The sequence below is a fragment of the Carettochelys insculpta genome, chromosome 3, assembly GCF_033958435.1.
Source record: "Carettochelys insculpta isolate YL-2023 chromosome 3, ASM3395843v1, whole genome shotgun sequence".
Classification (NCBI taxonomy): domain Eukaryota; kingdom Metazoa; phylum Chordata; order Testudines; family Carettochelyidae; genus Carettochelys; species Carettochelys insculpta.
This window is the reverse complement of record NC_134139.1, coordinates 162458551-162473330: the sequence shown is the minus strand read 5'-3', so window position 1 is coordinate 162473330 and position 14780 is coordinate 162458551. Positions and strand designations below refer to the sequence as shown.

General features: G+C 41.7%; 1 protein-coding gene across 1 annotated transcript in view; it reads right to left on the bottom strand.

The window, feature by feature from the left end:
* Positions 1–14780, bottom strand: part of COL21A1 (collagen type XXI alpha 1 chain) — a 203010-nt gene that overhangs the window by 106284 nt on the left and 81946 nt on the right. The window contains exons 11-12 of the mRNA XM_074991138.1: positions 7631–7684; positions 7400–7453 (exon numbers count right to left, since the gene is read on the bottom strand). Coding sequence (XP_074847239.1) covers positions 7400–7453; positions 7631–7684 — 108 coding nt within the window. The remainder of the gene's footprint in view (positions 1–7399; positions 7454–7630; positions 7685–14780) is intronic.

The following is a 14780-nucleotide window of genomic DNA, read 5'->3' as shown; positions in this document are numbered from 1 at the left end:
ACACTGGAAGATAAATTCAAATGTAAAGCAGTTAGCTCGATATTACCATGTGACTGTCTTCACTGTAAATACCATTAGATTGCTTTAGAGAGCACTAATCTTGAGATTACAAAATTGTAGTTACCTGATGGGTATAGCATCAAGCTCAAATTTAGAAGTTCGATTAAAGACCAGTGTAAAAGTGCCACATCTTAAAATTGAATTTATTAGCCTCCAGAGATGTCCCGTATGCAACCCACAATGCCCCTCAGTGCTCCGCTCTGGCGGCTGCTCTCCGGTGTGCAGAAATTAGGTAACAGGAAGACCATGAATTTCAAATGGAGACCAGGAAGCCTATGGCTGTCGGGTCATGTTTGTATGAAAGCTGAAGAAATGTTTGTCTTTCTTTGCTATTAGTGTTGTGAGAGTATCTACCCACTACAAATATCTCCTGCACGGAGTTTGTGGTTCTGTCTCTACCCTTGCTATTTTTTTCTGTGCTACCTGGCGCCAGCCACTGCCCCACCACACCACATGAAAGAAAGGCTGTTGTGGGGGCTGTGTTTGCATAAGAGGCCGAGAATCTTCTTCTCAGTGGCTTACATTCGTGTGCGAACCTCCCTACTCTCCCCACCCCGACAAACACAGCCACCACACAGTCGAGGTCTTTCCCCACAAATCAGCCACATCATGTGGGTAGCCTCCGTTCGGTGCTGACCATGCTGCCAGGCAGCACCATGTCCTAGCTTGTGAGCAGTAATGGTTCCAAGCATGGGAAAGAATTTCAGGGGCTTGCTGCCGCCAGGAGTGGGGGAGTCTCCATCGCCAACTAAGATATCTTTCTTCATGCTTTGACACCCCACCCCAAAAAAAAAAAAAAAAGAAAAGAAAAGAAAACACAGGGTGGAGGGCCAGTTGAGATTCCTATTTCCATTATAAGTTCAGGGTATAAGATTTCACTGCCATCCCCCGTGTTGGCAATGTCTGTGTAACCCTTCTGTTAACACCAGATGCCTGCCAGAAGGGCCGGGTTCAACTCTTGTGAGGTTTTCCTATCAAGGATACAACCAACCGGCTCCAGCCCCCACCCAGTGGCCTGGGACAATTTCACCCCCGTGCTGGGTGCCTGTAAGGCGGTTCTCCCCGCCCCTCGCAAGCACAGAGTCTGAGATAGAAATGGCTTGTTTAATGACCATAACCTACCCCAAGGTTACAGAGATAGATGCAGTATATCTCAGCACAGAAGAGACAAAACCCCTTTTACCCAGATACCATCCCCATATGCAGTAGAACCCAGTCTCTTGTTGGGGCTCTTGGCCCTTTTCCACACACACACAGTTACAGGGTGTACCCTCTGCAGTGCAGTCCCAAACTCAAAGCCCAGAGATACATCACCAGGGCAATACTAGCTGTCCACTTGTCTGTAGCCTCCCCTTGCTGTCACCAGCCGTCTGCCAGTCGCCGTCGTCCGCCGCTGCTCCTACCAGCCAGCCGCCCGCCGTCATCTACCGCTGCCGCCGCTCCTACCGGCCACTCGCCGATCGCCGTCATCTACCGCCGCGCCTACTGGCCGCCCGCCGGTTGCCATCATCTACCGCCGCTCCTACCAGCCGCCTGCTGGTCCTGCTGTTGTCCGCCAGTCCTAACCCCACTGCTTGGGACTGCCCTAAGGCAGAACCCAGTGATTTCAGCTCTGTGTGGCCTCAGCTGCCACTCTGTGATTGCAGCTCTTGGTATCTCTAGTGTGGGGTTTCACAAACACCCTAGTATCCAGCTCTATCTTTTAACAGGTGGGGAGGGTTAGTCAAGCCAGACTTATAGCTATATGGCCAAGGCATAGGCAGGGCCAAGGCACTCAGCAAGCTGGCTCAACCAGTATCCCTCCCCTCTCTCTCACAATGCTTTAAACCAGGGAGCCCTGTGTAATCAATGTCTTACACAGCTAAGGCGACTGCCCTGTCCCCCACAACAACCCAGAGCATTGGTGAGATCTCACAACTCTCTCACTAAGTGTCAGCTTAAATTGTGATTTTACAACTACATGTTTACAATAGACCAAATCTCATGGCTTACTTGCTACCCATTAGGCTTTGCCTGAAAAGGTATCACACATGCACACCTTTTGCATTCTCATGCAGATGACCTCTGGGAGACTCATTCCTCCCAGCCTTCAGCAGCACTGCATTCCTTCTGCCACATTCCCTACATCTGTGTAGTGAAGAGGGAAGACAAAGATCTTTTTTCCTAGTCTTTTCTGTCCTCTTTCTTCCAACTTTGCACCCTTCCATGCAGGGAAAAGCGGGTTGAGTCTGTCCCTGTGTTATTTTCAGGGATCGGATACAATCATGGGAGCAGAGACAGTCAGTGGATGGCCAGTTGAGAACACAGCCCGTACACAGAAGCCTTATACTGTGCTGGAAAACCTAATATTCTCCCCTTAGCAACTCCCTTTTTTCAAATAACTTTACTATTATCTCTTTCTTCAAGCTTTTCAGGGTCTCTGTATTATTTTCAGGGATCATACGCAATCATGGGATGGGGGACAGCTGAGCATTCAGTTAGAGAAGAGATTTCTGTTAACTTTGCCATCTTTATGGATGCCCTACTTTTCCTTTCTTCTGACAGGAAAAATCAATGTTTGCTTAACACAGGAGGGGAATGAGAAAAATGCCATGTGAGAGGATGGATGTCGAAGACCAGCAAGCATACCCAGAATGCTACAGGGATGAGGGATAGGTTCCCACAATGCACTACTGCAACAGTCCATGTTTGCCAAGTGAGTGTGGCAGCAATAAGTCAACTTTGTGAGGAGCATGTGGGAAGGTGAGGACAGTCAAAATCAAATTTATAAATTCCAGAGTTACAAAACTGATATTAATAAATTCAAATTTTATCTCACAGTGTAGAGACAGTCTTAGACTAGAGCTGGAGTGCAGCAAAGAAAGCCAGCTGCCGGCATGAAGGATTGAGTCAGAGAAGAGGAGATAGAGGAGTCAGGACTGGACAAATGAAAGGAAGCTGCTGCAGAGATGATGAAGAACCAAGTAGCACAAGTCTGACTGACCAGAGCATGACCGACTTCTCGAAGTGGAGTAGCAGAAGCAGACAAAAACAAATGGGATATGAAAGGATTTATAAAAGTAAGTGTGACAGTTTTAAATATAATTTTACATGTAGCATTGTCTCGCATCATATTTTACTGGCGTATGCCTGAAATGTGTCTTTTAATTGTATTTTATGTACGTAAAGCAAATTATAATTTAAGAAATGCTGTCAGCAATCTGTTGCACACTAGCCACTTGTAACAAAGTACTTCAATTAAAAATCACTTAACTATATGCCACTGGAGTTTGAATGCTCTTTAAAACTTGCAGTAAGGGATGTATTTAAGGCTTCTGTGCATTCTTGAGCAGTTTTAGAATATATCGTTTTAGGGATTACTAGCTATATTTATTGGATGATTATATCCATATCCTGTGGTGTTTTTCCTCAATAAACCACAAAAAACTATTCTTCAAGAAGGGCGATTTAATGGTACAATAGGCAGGTTATTCCAGCAATGCCCCAAAATCCCTTGGATAACACCATAAAGGCTTGGATGTTGCTAACTCTGTGCCAGCATGACTAAACAAGGAAGACTATCATATTGGTAAGATAACACAATGAACATTCTGACCATAATCTGAAATGAGGTTCCATGGGTGTATCTAAACTAGGAACTAACTTCGAAGTTAACTTCAAAGTAAGGGAAAATGTGAGTAGACTCTGCTGGCTACTTCGAAGGAGTGTCTAATCAAAGTTGACTTCAAACTTAGTTCCTAGTGTAGACACACCCATGGAATCTTATCTCCAATTAATATTAAGTTAACTGGAGCACACCTTTGAAGTCCGTACTCCATTCCCAGGAAAGGAGTAGTGCCCTACTTTGAAATTTAACACTGAAGTAGGGTATCTTAAGTGGGTCTGTCCCACAAAAGCTCACTTAATCTATTTTGCTAGTCTTTAAAGTGCTACTTGACTGCTTTTTGTTTTGATAGTGTATAGACTAGCACGGCTTCCTCTCTGTTACTATTGGAGTAGGGTGTGTGTAGACATTCAACCTCAAAAGTTGCTCACTTCAGAATTGTACTTTGGAATAAGCAACTTCAAAGCTATTTTTGTAGTGTAGACACAACCCATGAGACACAGGAGAACTGCACTGAGGCCCCAGATGAGAGTCAGGTCTCTAAAAAAAGGGCCGGCATGAAGGAGGCCCTTGGTGAATCTCTGTACTGTAACGGAAAACTCCAGAATGTGCTTAAACTGGCAAAATGCATGGATATTGGTGTCAGGTGCATTCTGAAAGCTCAGTGACAGTCCTGTTTCAGAAGCAGCATATAATCCAGAATAATTGGGAGCATGGGTTCAGTTGGCTTTATATTTCTTGAGTTGCCCACAGAGAAAATATCTCTCATTTTGCAGAAGAGATCCCATTACTGGATGCTTTAATGCTTTGCACAAGAATTTCTGGCACTGATTTTGATCACTCTCTTATAGTGATGCTCGTCCAGGCAGTATACAACTCCTCAGATTACGTCTAGATTTAATATCTGACCTTGGGTCTGAGTAGGCCTGGGCCAGAAGAAAAGTAAATGAGAAGTTGACTGGATATCTAGCATCTGTGTGATCACCAAAACTCTCAGCCAGCATAGGGCTTGCCCTGGGTATCAGAGGGATTGATGGGAAAGTTAAGTGGAAATCTTGAGCCTATCAGGAAAAGAATATCCATCAGAAATCTTATATTCCTGCTGCCCCTATAGCAAATGGTTCTACATTTTGCATTCTCACCTGCGGTGAGTAACTATTGTTAACTTAACTGGACTGTACCAAGTGACTACCTACCATTAAATACTGTTAAGCCAGGTCTATAGTTTGGTATATGAACTCCTCATTTTCTCTTTTACCAGACTTGTTGCTGGTGACAGCCAAACACATTCAGTGGAACAAGACAAGTCCACTAGCCAAAGAAGCACTCAATTGACAGGTCTTCGGACAGCTCTCAGCTGCACCATCAAATTAGCTGCTGCGTGTCTGGAGCTCAGGGCCACAATGTCTCCTGCTGTAGCTTGGTCTCTCTTTATATGGATAATCCATCTGTCTATGATCTGCAGGCAGTACTAGTCATGGACTATATGAGGGACAGGCTTTACTCAGTGCTAGCAAGAACACATGCCTTTGCAACAGCAATAATGAAACAGATCCTCCATAAGCAGTGCAACGGGTCCCGTACTGATGGCGTCTGCTGCACCATAGTCTGTTACTTTTTGCTTTGCTTCAGTGCCAGACAAGCTTTGGAGGATTTTTCTTGTGATCCCCCTCTTTTTCCAGCTATGTGAAAGAACAGAGTTCATCATCAAGCTCTTTCACAAGTGTTGTAGGCAGCTTCTTTCTGTGGTCCTGCTTCCATATCTGTGATGTCGCCTTCAATATTAATTTTTGTGATATCAAGGCCGTCAGTACCTGCTCCTTACTTAGATCTGACTTCTGTATTAAGTCATAGGAATCACCCTGTCTGCTCTATGAAGCATTGGACAGTTTGATGGGTATGAGGTTTTGAAATCTCCGGGGTCCAGTGCCACCTTCACAGATTGTTCTAAGAGATGGAACTTGAGTCTGGCATGTTGTAACTCTTGGGTTTGAGTGGAGAACAAAAGAGCACCTGCTTGGAACGTGAGATTTGCTCTGGTCATGGTACAGTAAGGCCCGCATGGAAGAGGTATATTTCACAAAGGGACCTGTTCAAAATTGTCCTCCAGGAGAGGATTATTCAGCCCACAAAATTGTAAGCGAAGAAGCAAAGGCTGCTCTGAAATGTTTCAGAAGTAGATCACCCATCCTATAGTTTTCAGCAGAGGGGAATACCGCCAAGTTCCTACAAACATGGGCCATCAGCAGGTGGGGATGATCCTGCAACCTTAGGAGCTAAAGCCAGGTGCTCTACTGCAGGAGCGAAAAGCCAGCTGGCTCTCAGCCAAGGCTGCAGAACAGAGACTTCACTCTCCCCTTAGAGTGGTCTCAGTGCCTCTGGAGTTACATTAGTAGTAAGAGGGAATGGGGAAGGGTCATGGTCACCCCACCTTTTATTCTCTCAGATGGCTTGGGATGTCTGAAGAACACTGATAGACAATGCTAGTGAAAAGAATCCAGTCTCACAAGCATGAGCAACTATATTGAAATCCACAGTGACACAATCAAAATGGAATGGACACTTAGAAAAACACAAGGAAAGGAATCTTCATAAAAAGTTGACTTAAATTTCAGATTGCTGTCTCACCACTTGATTCATACAAACAGTAACCAGATCTCCACACTGGTGCACAGGTCCATCCATGTATTTACATATGACAGGCTGATGGCCTTCATAACAGTAATACTACTACAAAAATACTGTCCTCCTACACTAAGTGTTTAAAACAGGCAGTTTAAAATACAGTTTAATTGTACATATACAACAGTAAAATATCTGCAGATCTTGTGAAAACAATCTTCCATTGCTCTTGATTAAATGTGAACATAGCCATAATTTATGTTCACTTAATTATGGAATAACTAAAACAGTCTGCAAGTGAAATGCCTAGTTTTACATTAGACAATGTGGAAAAGCCTAGAAGTAACAGGATGATATTGAGAAATGAAAATTTAGGCAGACTATCAGGAAAAAATTCCTAATGGTGAGAACAACTCTACAGTGGAAAAATTTTCTGAAGAAAGTGGTGGAAGCCCCATTTCTTGGCACATTTCAAGCTAGGCTGGACAAATCATTAAAAAAATATATTATAAGGCAGAATTTTGCATTAGCAGGTGAATACACTAGATTACCTAAGTCCTTTTCATCTTTAATATCTAGCTGTCTGAAATGGGAAAAAAGTGAAACAGAGGAATACATTCATTACTGGATATTGCCCTTTAGTGACTGAACAACTTTCTTGGAAGCAAAGCTCATAAATATGTGCTTCAAGTTAAGTATGTTCTTAAGTGATTTGCTGATCGGGGCCTTAATAAGATGCAGTAACCTGCTTTGCTATATTAGTGTCCTAATAAGAAGGAAATACTAGCAACAATCTCTGGGGCTGAAAAGAGATGGCAAAGGATTTCATTAATCATAATTAAACTCTTATTCAGTCATATGTCAATACCAGTTTCCTCTGCTACACTTTTACAAAATGAAATTAGTAGTAATGTTAAAGGTATTAACTGATAGTATTTTTATATAAATACACAATACTTTAAAGGTAGAACAGTGGAAATATTCTAAGCATAACATTCCAGTTCTGATTTTACTGTCTTAGTAGTAAATCACTGTTAAACTAGTTTCACACAGAAATACTAAGGCCATTACCTGTACTAAGCAAGAATTGTATATTTTAAAGTAACGTTTTACCTTTTCACCATCTCTCCCTGCCTCTCCCTTGACACCCTGAAAGCCACGGGGCCCCTAAGAAAGATAAAAATAAACACTTTAAAATTTGTATTTACTTCTTTTTATGGGTATGGACCAGATCCTGCAAGTGCTGCACACTCTGGATTCTCAATTAACTAAAGGGAAATCGTACGAGTACTTACAGGATTTGGCTTAGTTATCCATATTGTAGAAAAGAGAAAAGAATCTTACTTGAATCCCTGGGGCTCCTGGAACACCTGGAGTTCCTGCTATTCCTTGATATCCCTGAGGGGGGGAAAACCCAACACGTTATAACTCACTATATGCAGAAGTTTGCAAACTATTATTTAAAATACATTTTAGTTACAATTGATTTGTTACATAGACTGAAGTTAAGGTTGCAGAACTGCAACAATTTATATTAGAAACTCATGTATGAGACTCATATTTCAATTTAGGGCTGAATTTTGCCAGTCTGTCTTCACTGAAGGTAGTTTTTCCTCATAACTGAGTAAAACTCCCTCAGTTGCTTTAAAATTCTTGACAAGCAAGACAATGTATCAGACTCTTATTTTTCCCACTGTAAAATGACAATCCCCCATACCTGTGTCTTTCACATTAAGACAATAATAAAATAAAAAACCTGGGTGAGCTGATTCTCATATTTTCTTAAAAATAAGTCTTCAGCAAGAGACCTTGCTTTGTGAGGTTTAAAATAACTGCTTACAAAATAACAGTTATGAATAATAATACTACATTTAGCAGACGCAGTTTGAAAATTCTGTTATGCTGTCAACTATACACTTAAAGATAAGTCACAGGGCATGCTGGCCCTTAAGCAGCAGTACCATGCAGTATTTCTGGGATCAAGAGACATGACAGGGAGAATTAGGAATAGGCAAGAGAAATTCAGACAGTGACAGCAATCTCTGACATCCCTCACTAGCAACTGAGTCTAGAGAACAGGGCCACTGATGAGGAGGGTGGGAGGAAAGGAACAATTGACCTGGGTCTGGGCCTTTTAAAATGGCCCATGGTTCTAAGCAGTCAGTGCTGTTACCATGGCAGCACCAGCTGGAGCCACAGGCCCATTAAAATAACAACCAAAGCCCTGCACAGCATGGCCTAGGTGGCAATAAGGGCTAGCTGCCTATAGCCACACCCCTTCTGCACAAGGCCCCACCCATTTCAGGGGAGCCCAGAGCTAGCCCCCACATCACCCCTCCCACCATTGGCCAGGGCCCAGCAAAGTCTGTTACTGTCCCTGCTGGAGGAAGAAGAGATTACTGAAACAATGCATTCATGGCATATTAAGCAATGTGCTCTTTGTCTGGATTAATGAAAGAGCGAGTTGCCCCATTAACTACAAAGATGGGTTGGCCAGCAGGCTGAAAGATAAGGGCTGATCCCCATTTAAGTCCATCACCTCCTGCCCAGGTTACCTGCTCCACCTGAGTAAATACTATAAGCCTGCAAACCAGGCTTTGTTGTATAGAAGTGAATTTAAATGCACAGGTATCAGAGGGGTAGCCGTGTTAGTCTGGATCTGTAACAGCAACGAAGGGTCCTGTGGCACTTTATAGACTAACAGAAAAGTTTTGAGCATGAGCTTTCGTGAGCACAGACTCACTTCATCAGATGCTGGTCTGAAATGCACAACGCTTTGCAATGAGAGGTGACCTTCCCTTTAAAATAGCAGGGCCTTACAGGCAGTCTTTAAACACAAGCAGGAAAAGAGAAAAAGGTGAGCTTTCATTTGACTCAGGTAACGTAACATATGTTTCCAACTACAAAATAAGGCTATGTCTACACTAGTACTTTTTTTTGGACATAACTTAACGTGATACACATCTCCCCTCTGTGCAACATAAGTTACACTTACAGATGTGCCAGTGCAAACAGTGCTGCTGGTCATTGGAGGTGGTTTAATTAGGTTGACAAGACACCTCTCTTCCATCATCACACAGTGTCCACACAAGAAATCTTACAGCAGCACAGTTACGCCAGTACATGGCCAAAGTTAGAAGGAGGAGTTATCTTCTGCAGTTTATGAAGAAAAGGAAGTGGGATTTTGACTAACTGTAAAATGACCAGTTCTACTGTAAAATTCTGGGACTACTGGGTTTAACCCCTTCAATCATCAGTCAAAGCAGCCAAACTGAATCCAAGGTCACATTCTTTTGTTTAATTTAAATGGGGATAAACCCCATAACAATAAATCCTCCAATTTTGAGAAATTACAGATGTTGAGAAGACAGACAATCCCAAATTCACTAAATTCTAATACCAAATCCGGGTACTGGTAAGGAAGAACAAAACAGAGCCATGTATAAATCTTATTTGTTTTCTGTACAAGCCTTGTAATTAGTAAACAAACCACAATGACTGGCTAGGACAATGCTTGCCATACCCTTTCTTCCAGGAAGAGTATATGCCCCAAAGTCCAAACTAGCAAAGCTTAACAAGCAGGGAAAAGAACTTCAGGCCATGTATTCTACAGCAAGTCCTTCCCTTTTAGTGCCTTAAAAGCTTTAACTGAAAATGGAGGAGCACTCCCACCTCGCTTATGAGCCTCAAAAGTAGCTGAAACAATTAAACTACCTAAGGATTCCTTAAAACTGTCTCTATTTCTCATACAAGGAAAACAAAGATTGTCTGACTTCCTGTAAGAAACAGTTGCATATAAATAAACCTTTAGTGCACTCTTCAGATCTAAGAGCTGCAATTTCCTCTCCTTTTTCTCTTTGGGAAGAAACACAGCGAGGAAGAATAATTTCCTGGGTGAATTTGATTTCAGAAGACCCTACATGAATGGAAGATAGAAGAGTCCTCATACCATCTTGGCCTTCTGAAATGACAAATTTAGCTCAGAGATAGACCTTGTAACACAATTTCACTGCAAACAGAACAGATAGCTTTAAAAAAAGGTGGGTCTAATGGAAAGATGAACAGGGAAATTACAAGTAAAATACTCAAAAGGAGGCTTTCACAAGCTAAAAAGACAAGAATCAACCTCCACAGCAGAAGTAACCTCAAGTTGCTTTGATTGACTACAAACAAGACTGGAAACAGAAATTACCAGGTTCTGCTTTAATACATTGGCACTCTCTTTGTAACAGCATCTGTTAGTTAAATTATCCTGCAGGAAGAATGTATTTTACTACCCTGAAGCTTCATAACCTAAGCACAGAGAAAGAGACCAAAACATAGAATGGACTGGGGCGGAGGAGAAAGAAACAAGTAATCATATTCTAGTCAGTATAAATGAAACCTGATGGAGAAAATCTTGTAAGTAGGGCCTTACCAAATTCGCAATCCATTTTAGTCAATTTCACAGTAATAAGATTTTAAAAGTAGTAAAAGTAATGATGCAAATTATTTAAATTTGAAAATTCACCATGTTGTAGAGATCCTGACCCAAAAGGTACTGTGGGTGGGGGGAGGTCACATGGTTATATTAAGGGGGCTATGTTATTGCAACCCTTACTTCTGCTCTGCTGTTAACTAAGCACTCTCTTCAGAGTTGTCATTTAGCCAACAACCACCACCCTCTAGCCACCCAGCTTCAAAGGCAGCACAGAAGAGTGGCAATACCATGAATTCTCTAAAGTAACCTTAAGACACCCTCAAAACTGCCTTTGGGTCAGGAATCCCAATTTGAAGAACACTGGTCTCCCCTGTGAAAGCTATATGGTACACAGTAAAAGAGGTAGCCGAGTTAGTCTGTCTCTTCAAGAACAACAAGTAGTACTATGGCACATTATAGATTAACAGATATTTTGGAGCATAAGCTTTCGTGGGCAAAGACTTGCTTTGTAAGATGCAATGAAGAGGGCCTTTGCCCACAAAAGCTTATGCTCCAAAATATCTGTTACTCAAAAGGTGCCACAGGACTTCTTGTTGTAGTGAAAGCATAGAGAGGGAAAAAAAAGCAAATTTTTTAGTGCAGGGAGGATCAGGGAGACTAGATTTCACAGTCCGACGCATTTTTCATGGACGTAAATTTGGTAGGTCCCTACTCATGACTGACAAAGATAGGCAAGAAATGCAGGGACCCTTTTACCTTCTATACAGGTGCCAATCAGCTACCTGTATAGAAAGCATACCATCTCTTGACACACCAACCTCAGGAGCCCTGGTACCCAGTTGAATATAAAGTTCCAATCAATGTCTCTTTGCTGATATTCAAAGCTCTCACTGAGAGCATTTCTAGCTACTTGAGAGAGTGCTTCTCCTCCTGTGACTACAGCCTGTTGTGGCAATCGCATTCCACTAGACCCACAGAAATGACAAACATGGAGCATCTCATGAACACAGGAGAGAATTTCCACAAGAGCTGGGCCTAAGCAATAGGACTCATTTCCAGAAGGGCTAAAAAATTATCACATTGCCACATTCAGAATGAAACATAAAACCTCCTTGGACCTCGTTTACCCACAATATTATTTCTTGCTCACTTTTACGCACACAAAGTGAACAAGTTATTCTCTCTCTCTCACACACAAAATCACTACTTTGCTCCAAATCATCACTACTTTGCTGCACTAGTGTACAGTGGGAATAAGTCGGACAAACAGACATTTATACATCTTTGACTTATTCCAGATGTACTCCAGCGCAATTTAGACAGACCTATTTCATGAATTCTTATTCTCTAATTGTCCTGGATGAGAACAACATGCCAAGACAAAATGTAAGTGTAAAGAATCAGAATAAGCAACAATGGTGTGAGATGTGAGGAGGTACTTAGTTTTGGCTGACAGGCCCAGTTTTTCTAAATTTGACACATTTTCTAAATTTGACAGTAATCTGGCAAAGTAAATAGCATGTTAATAAAACTGCAAATGATTCTAAATTGGGAGGAACTGCACCACCTTAAAAAGAAGTGACATGGAAAAATGCAAGCTAATTCATCTTCTACAAGCCGTGGATTTTTACAGGGGGAACATACCTGAACTCCTGAATAATTGTTGTTCTTGCTTACATAAAAGCATGCACTTGAAAATGTAAAATGTGTTTTGTTAGAGATAACATATATCCTATTAGCAAGAGGGAAATAGTTACTTTCATGAAAGGCTAAGCCATACAGATAAGAAAGTTTCTAAAAACAAGGCCATGTTAATTAGAAGAACCCAGAAATGAATGTGTACTCTGTTTAGAATAATAATCTAGCATCATAATGAAGTGTCCACATTTGAAGTGGCCCCTTCAGTGTAAATGTGTGATTTTAAGGCACCTAATATACAGCACATATTTCCTTATATGAACGAAAATTCAGGATATTAGGAATGGTGCTTGACACAGGGGTATTGTAGTAACTATGGTGATAGACCCATGGCAGCTGGCTACAGTAGTTTGGTGGACAGCAGACATACAAGGAGCTGGGTGAATGGTTTCCTATAGCCTGAATAAACTGCCAAAGACTGCTGCCATATAATCAAGGAAGGCAGGCACCTGTGGCTAATTAAAAGCTTGCCTGGAGCAGCATGCAACCAAGGCCAACTGGGCTACTTTAAAAAGGTTTCCCCCCAGGTAAGGGAAGGAGAAGGAGAAAAGTAAAAGACAGAGTAGGAGGAAAGAGTGTTGCTGGAGAGCTGAGAAAGAGTGCTTGTGATGAAGGAGGAAAGATTTGCTCAGGTACCAAGGAGAATATAGGAAGGTAGCATTTGGGGAAGTGGCTCAAGGAAAAGGCTGCTGTATTGGGGCTAAGGGAAAAACCTTATTAGTTGCTGCTACCTAGGGTCCTTGGGCCAGAAATCCAGAGTAGTGGAAGGCCTGGATTTCCCTCCAACCCTCCACAAAAAGTCTGCTTCTGGAAAGGGAGCCAGGATTGTGGAGGGGTTTCACCCCAATCCTTTGGCTGTGCCACTGATGAGGATGGCTCAGTAAGCTGTGACATTGTCCTTTAGAGAAATGTAAGAGGCAGTGTGGAGGGTCACAGTGAGCCTCTGAGGCATACAATAATCACCTAGAAGTGCAGGACCCAAGGGGCATGGCTGGAACACACTATATTTTCTTGTGGGAGAAGGTAGGATGAGTGAAGCCATATAATACTATGAAGGAATTAGTATTTCTTGGAATCCAGGGCATAATTTGCAGCTGCACGGCCATGAGCACTTGTAACACTTTCATAGGACAGCAGCTGTAGAAGCTGGATGGAGCCCAAAGTTTAGATGCAAGCCCACCACATGGCCACAGCGGATGGAAAGAGGAGTCCTACATACATAAGAAAGTAATGCCCAGATGCTCAAAGGTGATTAGGCACTTCTCGCTGATTATTATTAAATTTATTTTTAGAATGCTATTACTGTATCTGGCTACTACACAAACCTTGTTGTTAATGATTAAGCCCTTACAAATACTCATGAAATTTTTATATAAAGCCTGTAACAAAGTCCTGAGGCTCAATGTAAAAGAAAGGGGAGAACCTTCAAAAGGTATTTTATTTTGTCAGACTTTGGATAGCTTTAAGAATGTCAGGAACAATAATCTGAGTATTGAGTCTGCAGATGCATAACTCAGTAAACTCAACCTGGCCAGTTTTAAAGCTGTTCATCATTTACTGAACACTGTAAAAAAAGACAATAAAAATAATAAAAGCATTTAAAATTCTATGAATGGAGATAAATAGGACTGGGGAATAGCCCAGACTTGTTAAGCATCTGTTCAGAGTTCAAATTTTATGAATTAGCGTATTCATGCAGTCTTTCCAACAAGCAGGTCAGTAACCCATCTTCTTTATTGTCCTTAAATATCCCTTGCGTAAGAGCAGAAGATGTTACTTTATCGTGGTGGTATTTTGAGTTGTTCCCTGACTCATATAAAGAATTGCTTGGAACAGAGAACATCCTTTGGGGTAGAATAGTCAGGGAATGTTTTGTGGGTCGCAACGACCCTAGGTTGCTCTCTCAGCTGGTTATGGGCCCATAAAAATTAAACATTATTTAGATTTAAAACAAAAAGCAGTCAAGTAGCACTTTAAAGACTAGCAAAATAGTTTATTAGGTGAGCTTTCGTGGGACAGACTGCTCTTTGTTTTGATCGTGTATAGACTAGCACGGCTTCCTCTCTGTTACTATTATTTAGATTTATTTCTGTAAATGAATCGAACTATTTTATTTTTACTGACACTGCTGTGTGATAATATAGCTCAACTAATTTTCAGAGAGGAAAAGTATTCTTTATTATGGCTACAGTCTCACTTCTGTGGTTCTGAAGTCCAATAGGACTACTCATGTGAATAAAAACTGCAATCGGGCCCAGCCATGCTCATTCCAGTTACTTCAAATAACCTTAAACTATAGGATTGGGTACACTAACCAGAGCTGTTCATTACAGCAAAAGCAAACAAAACAGAACTTCCGTGACTTTTTTTTTTTTT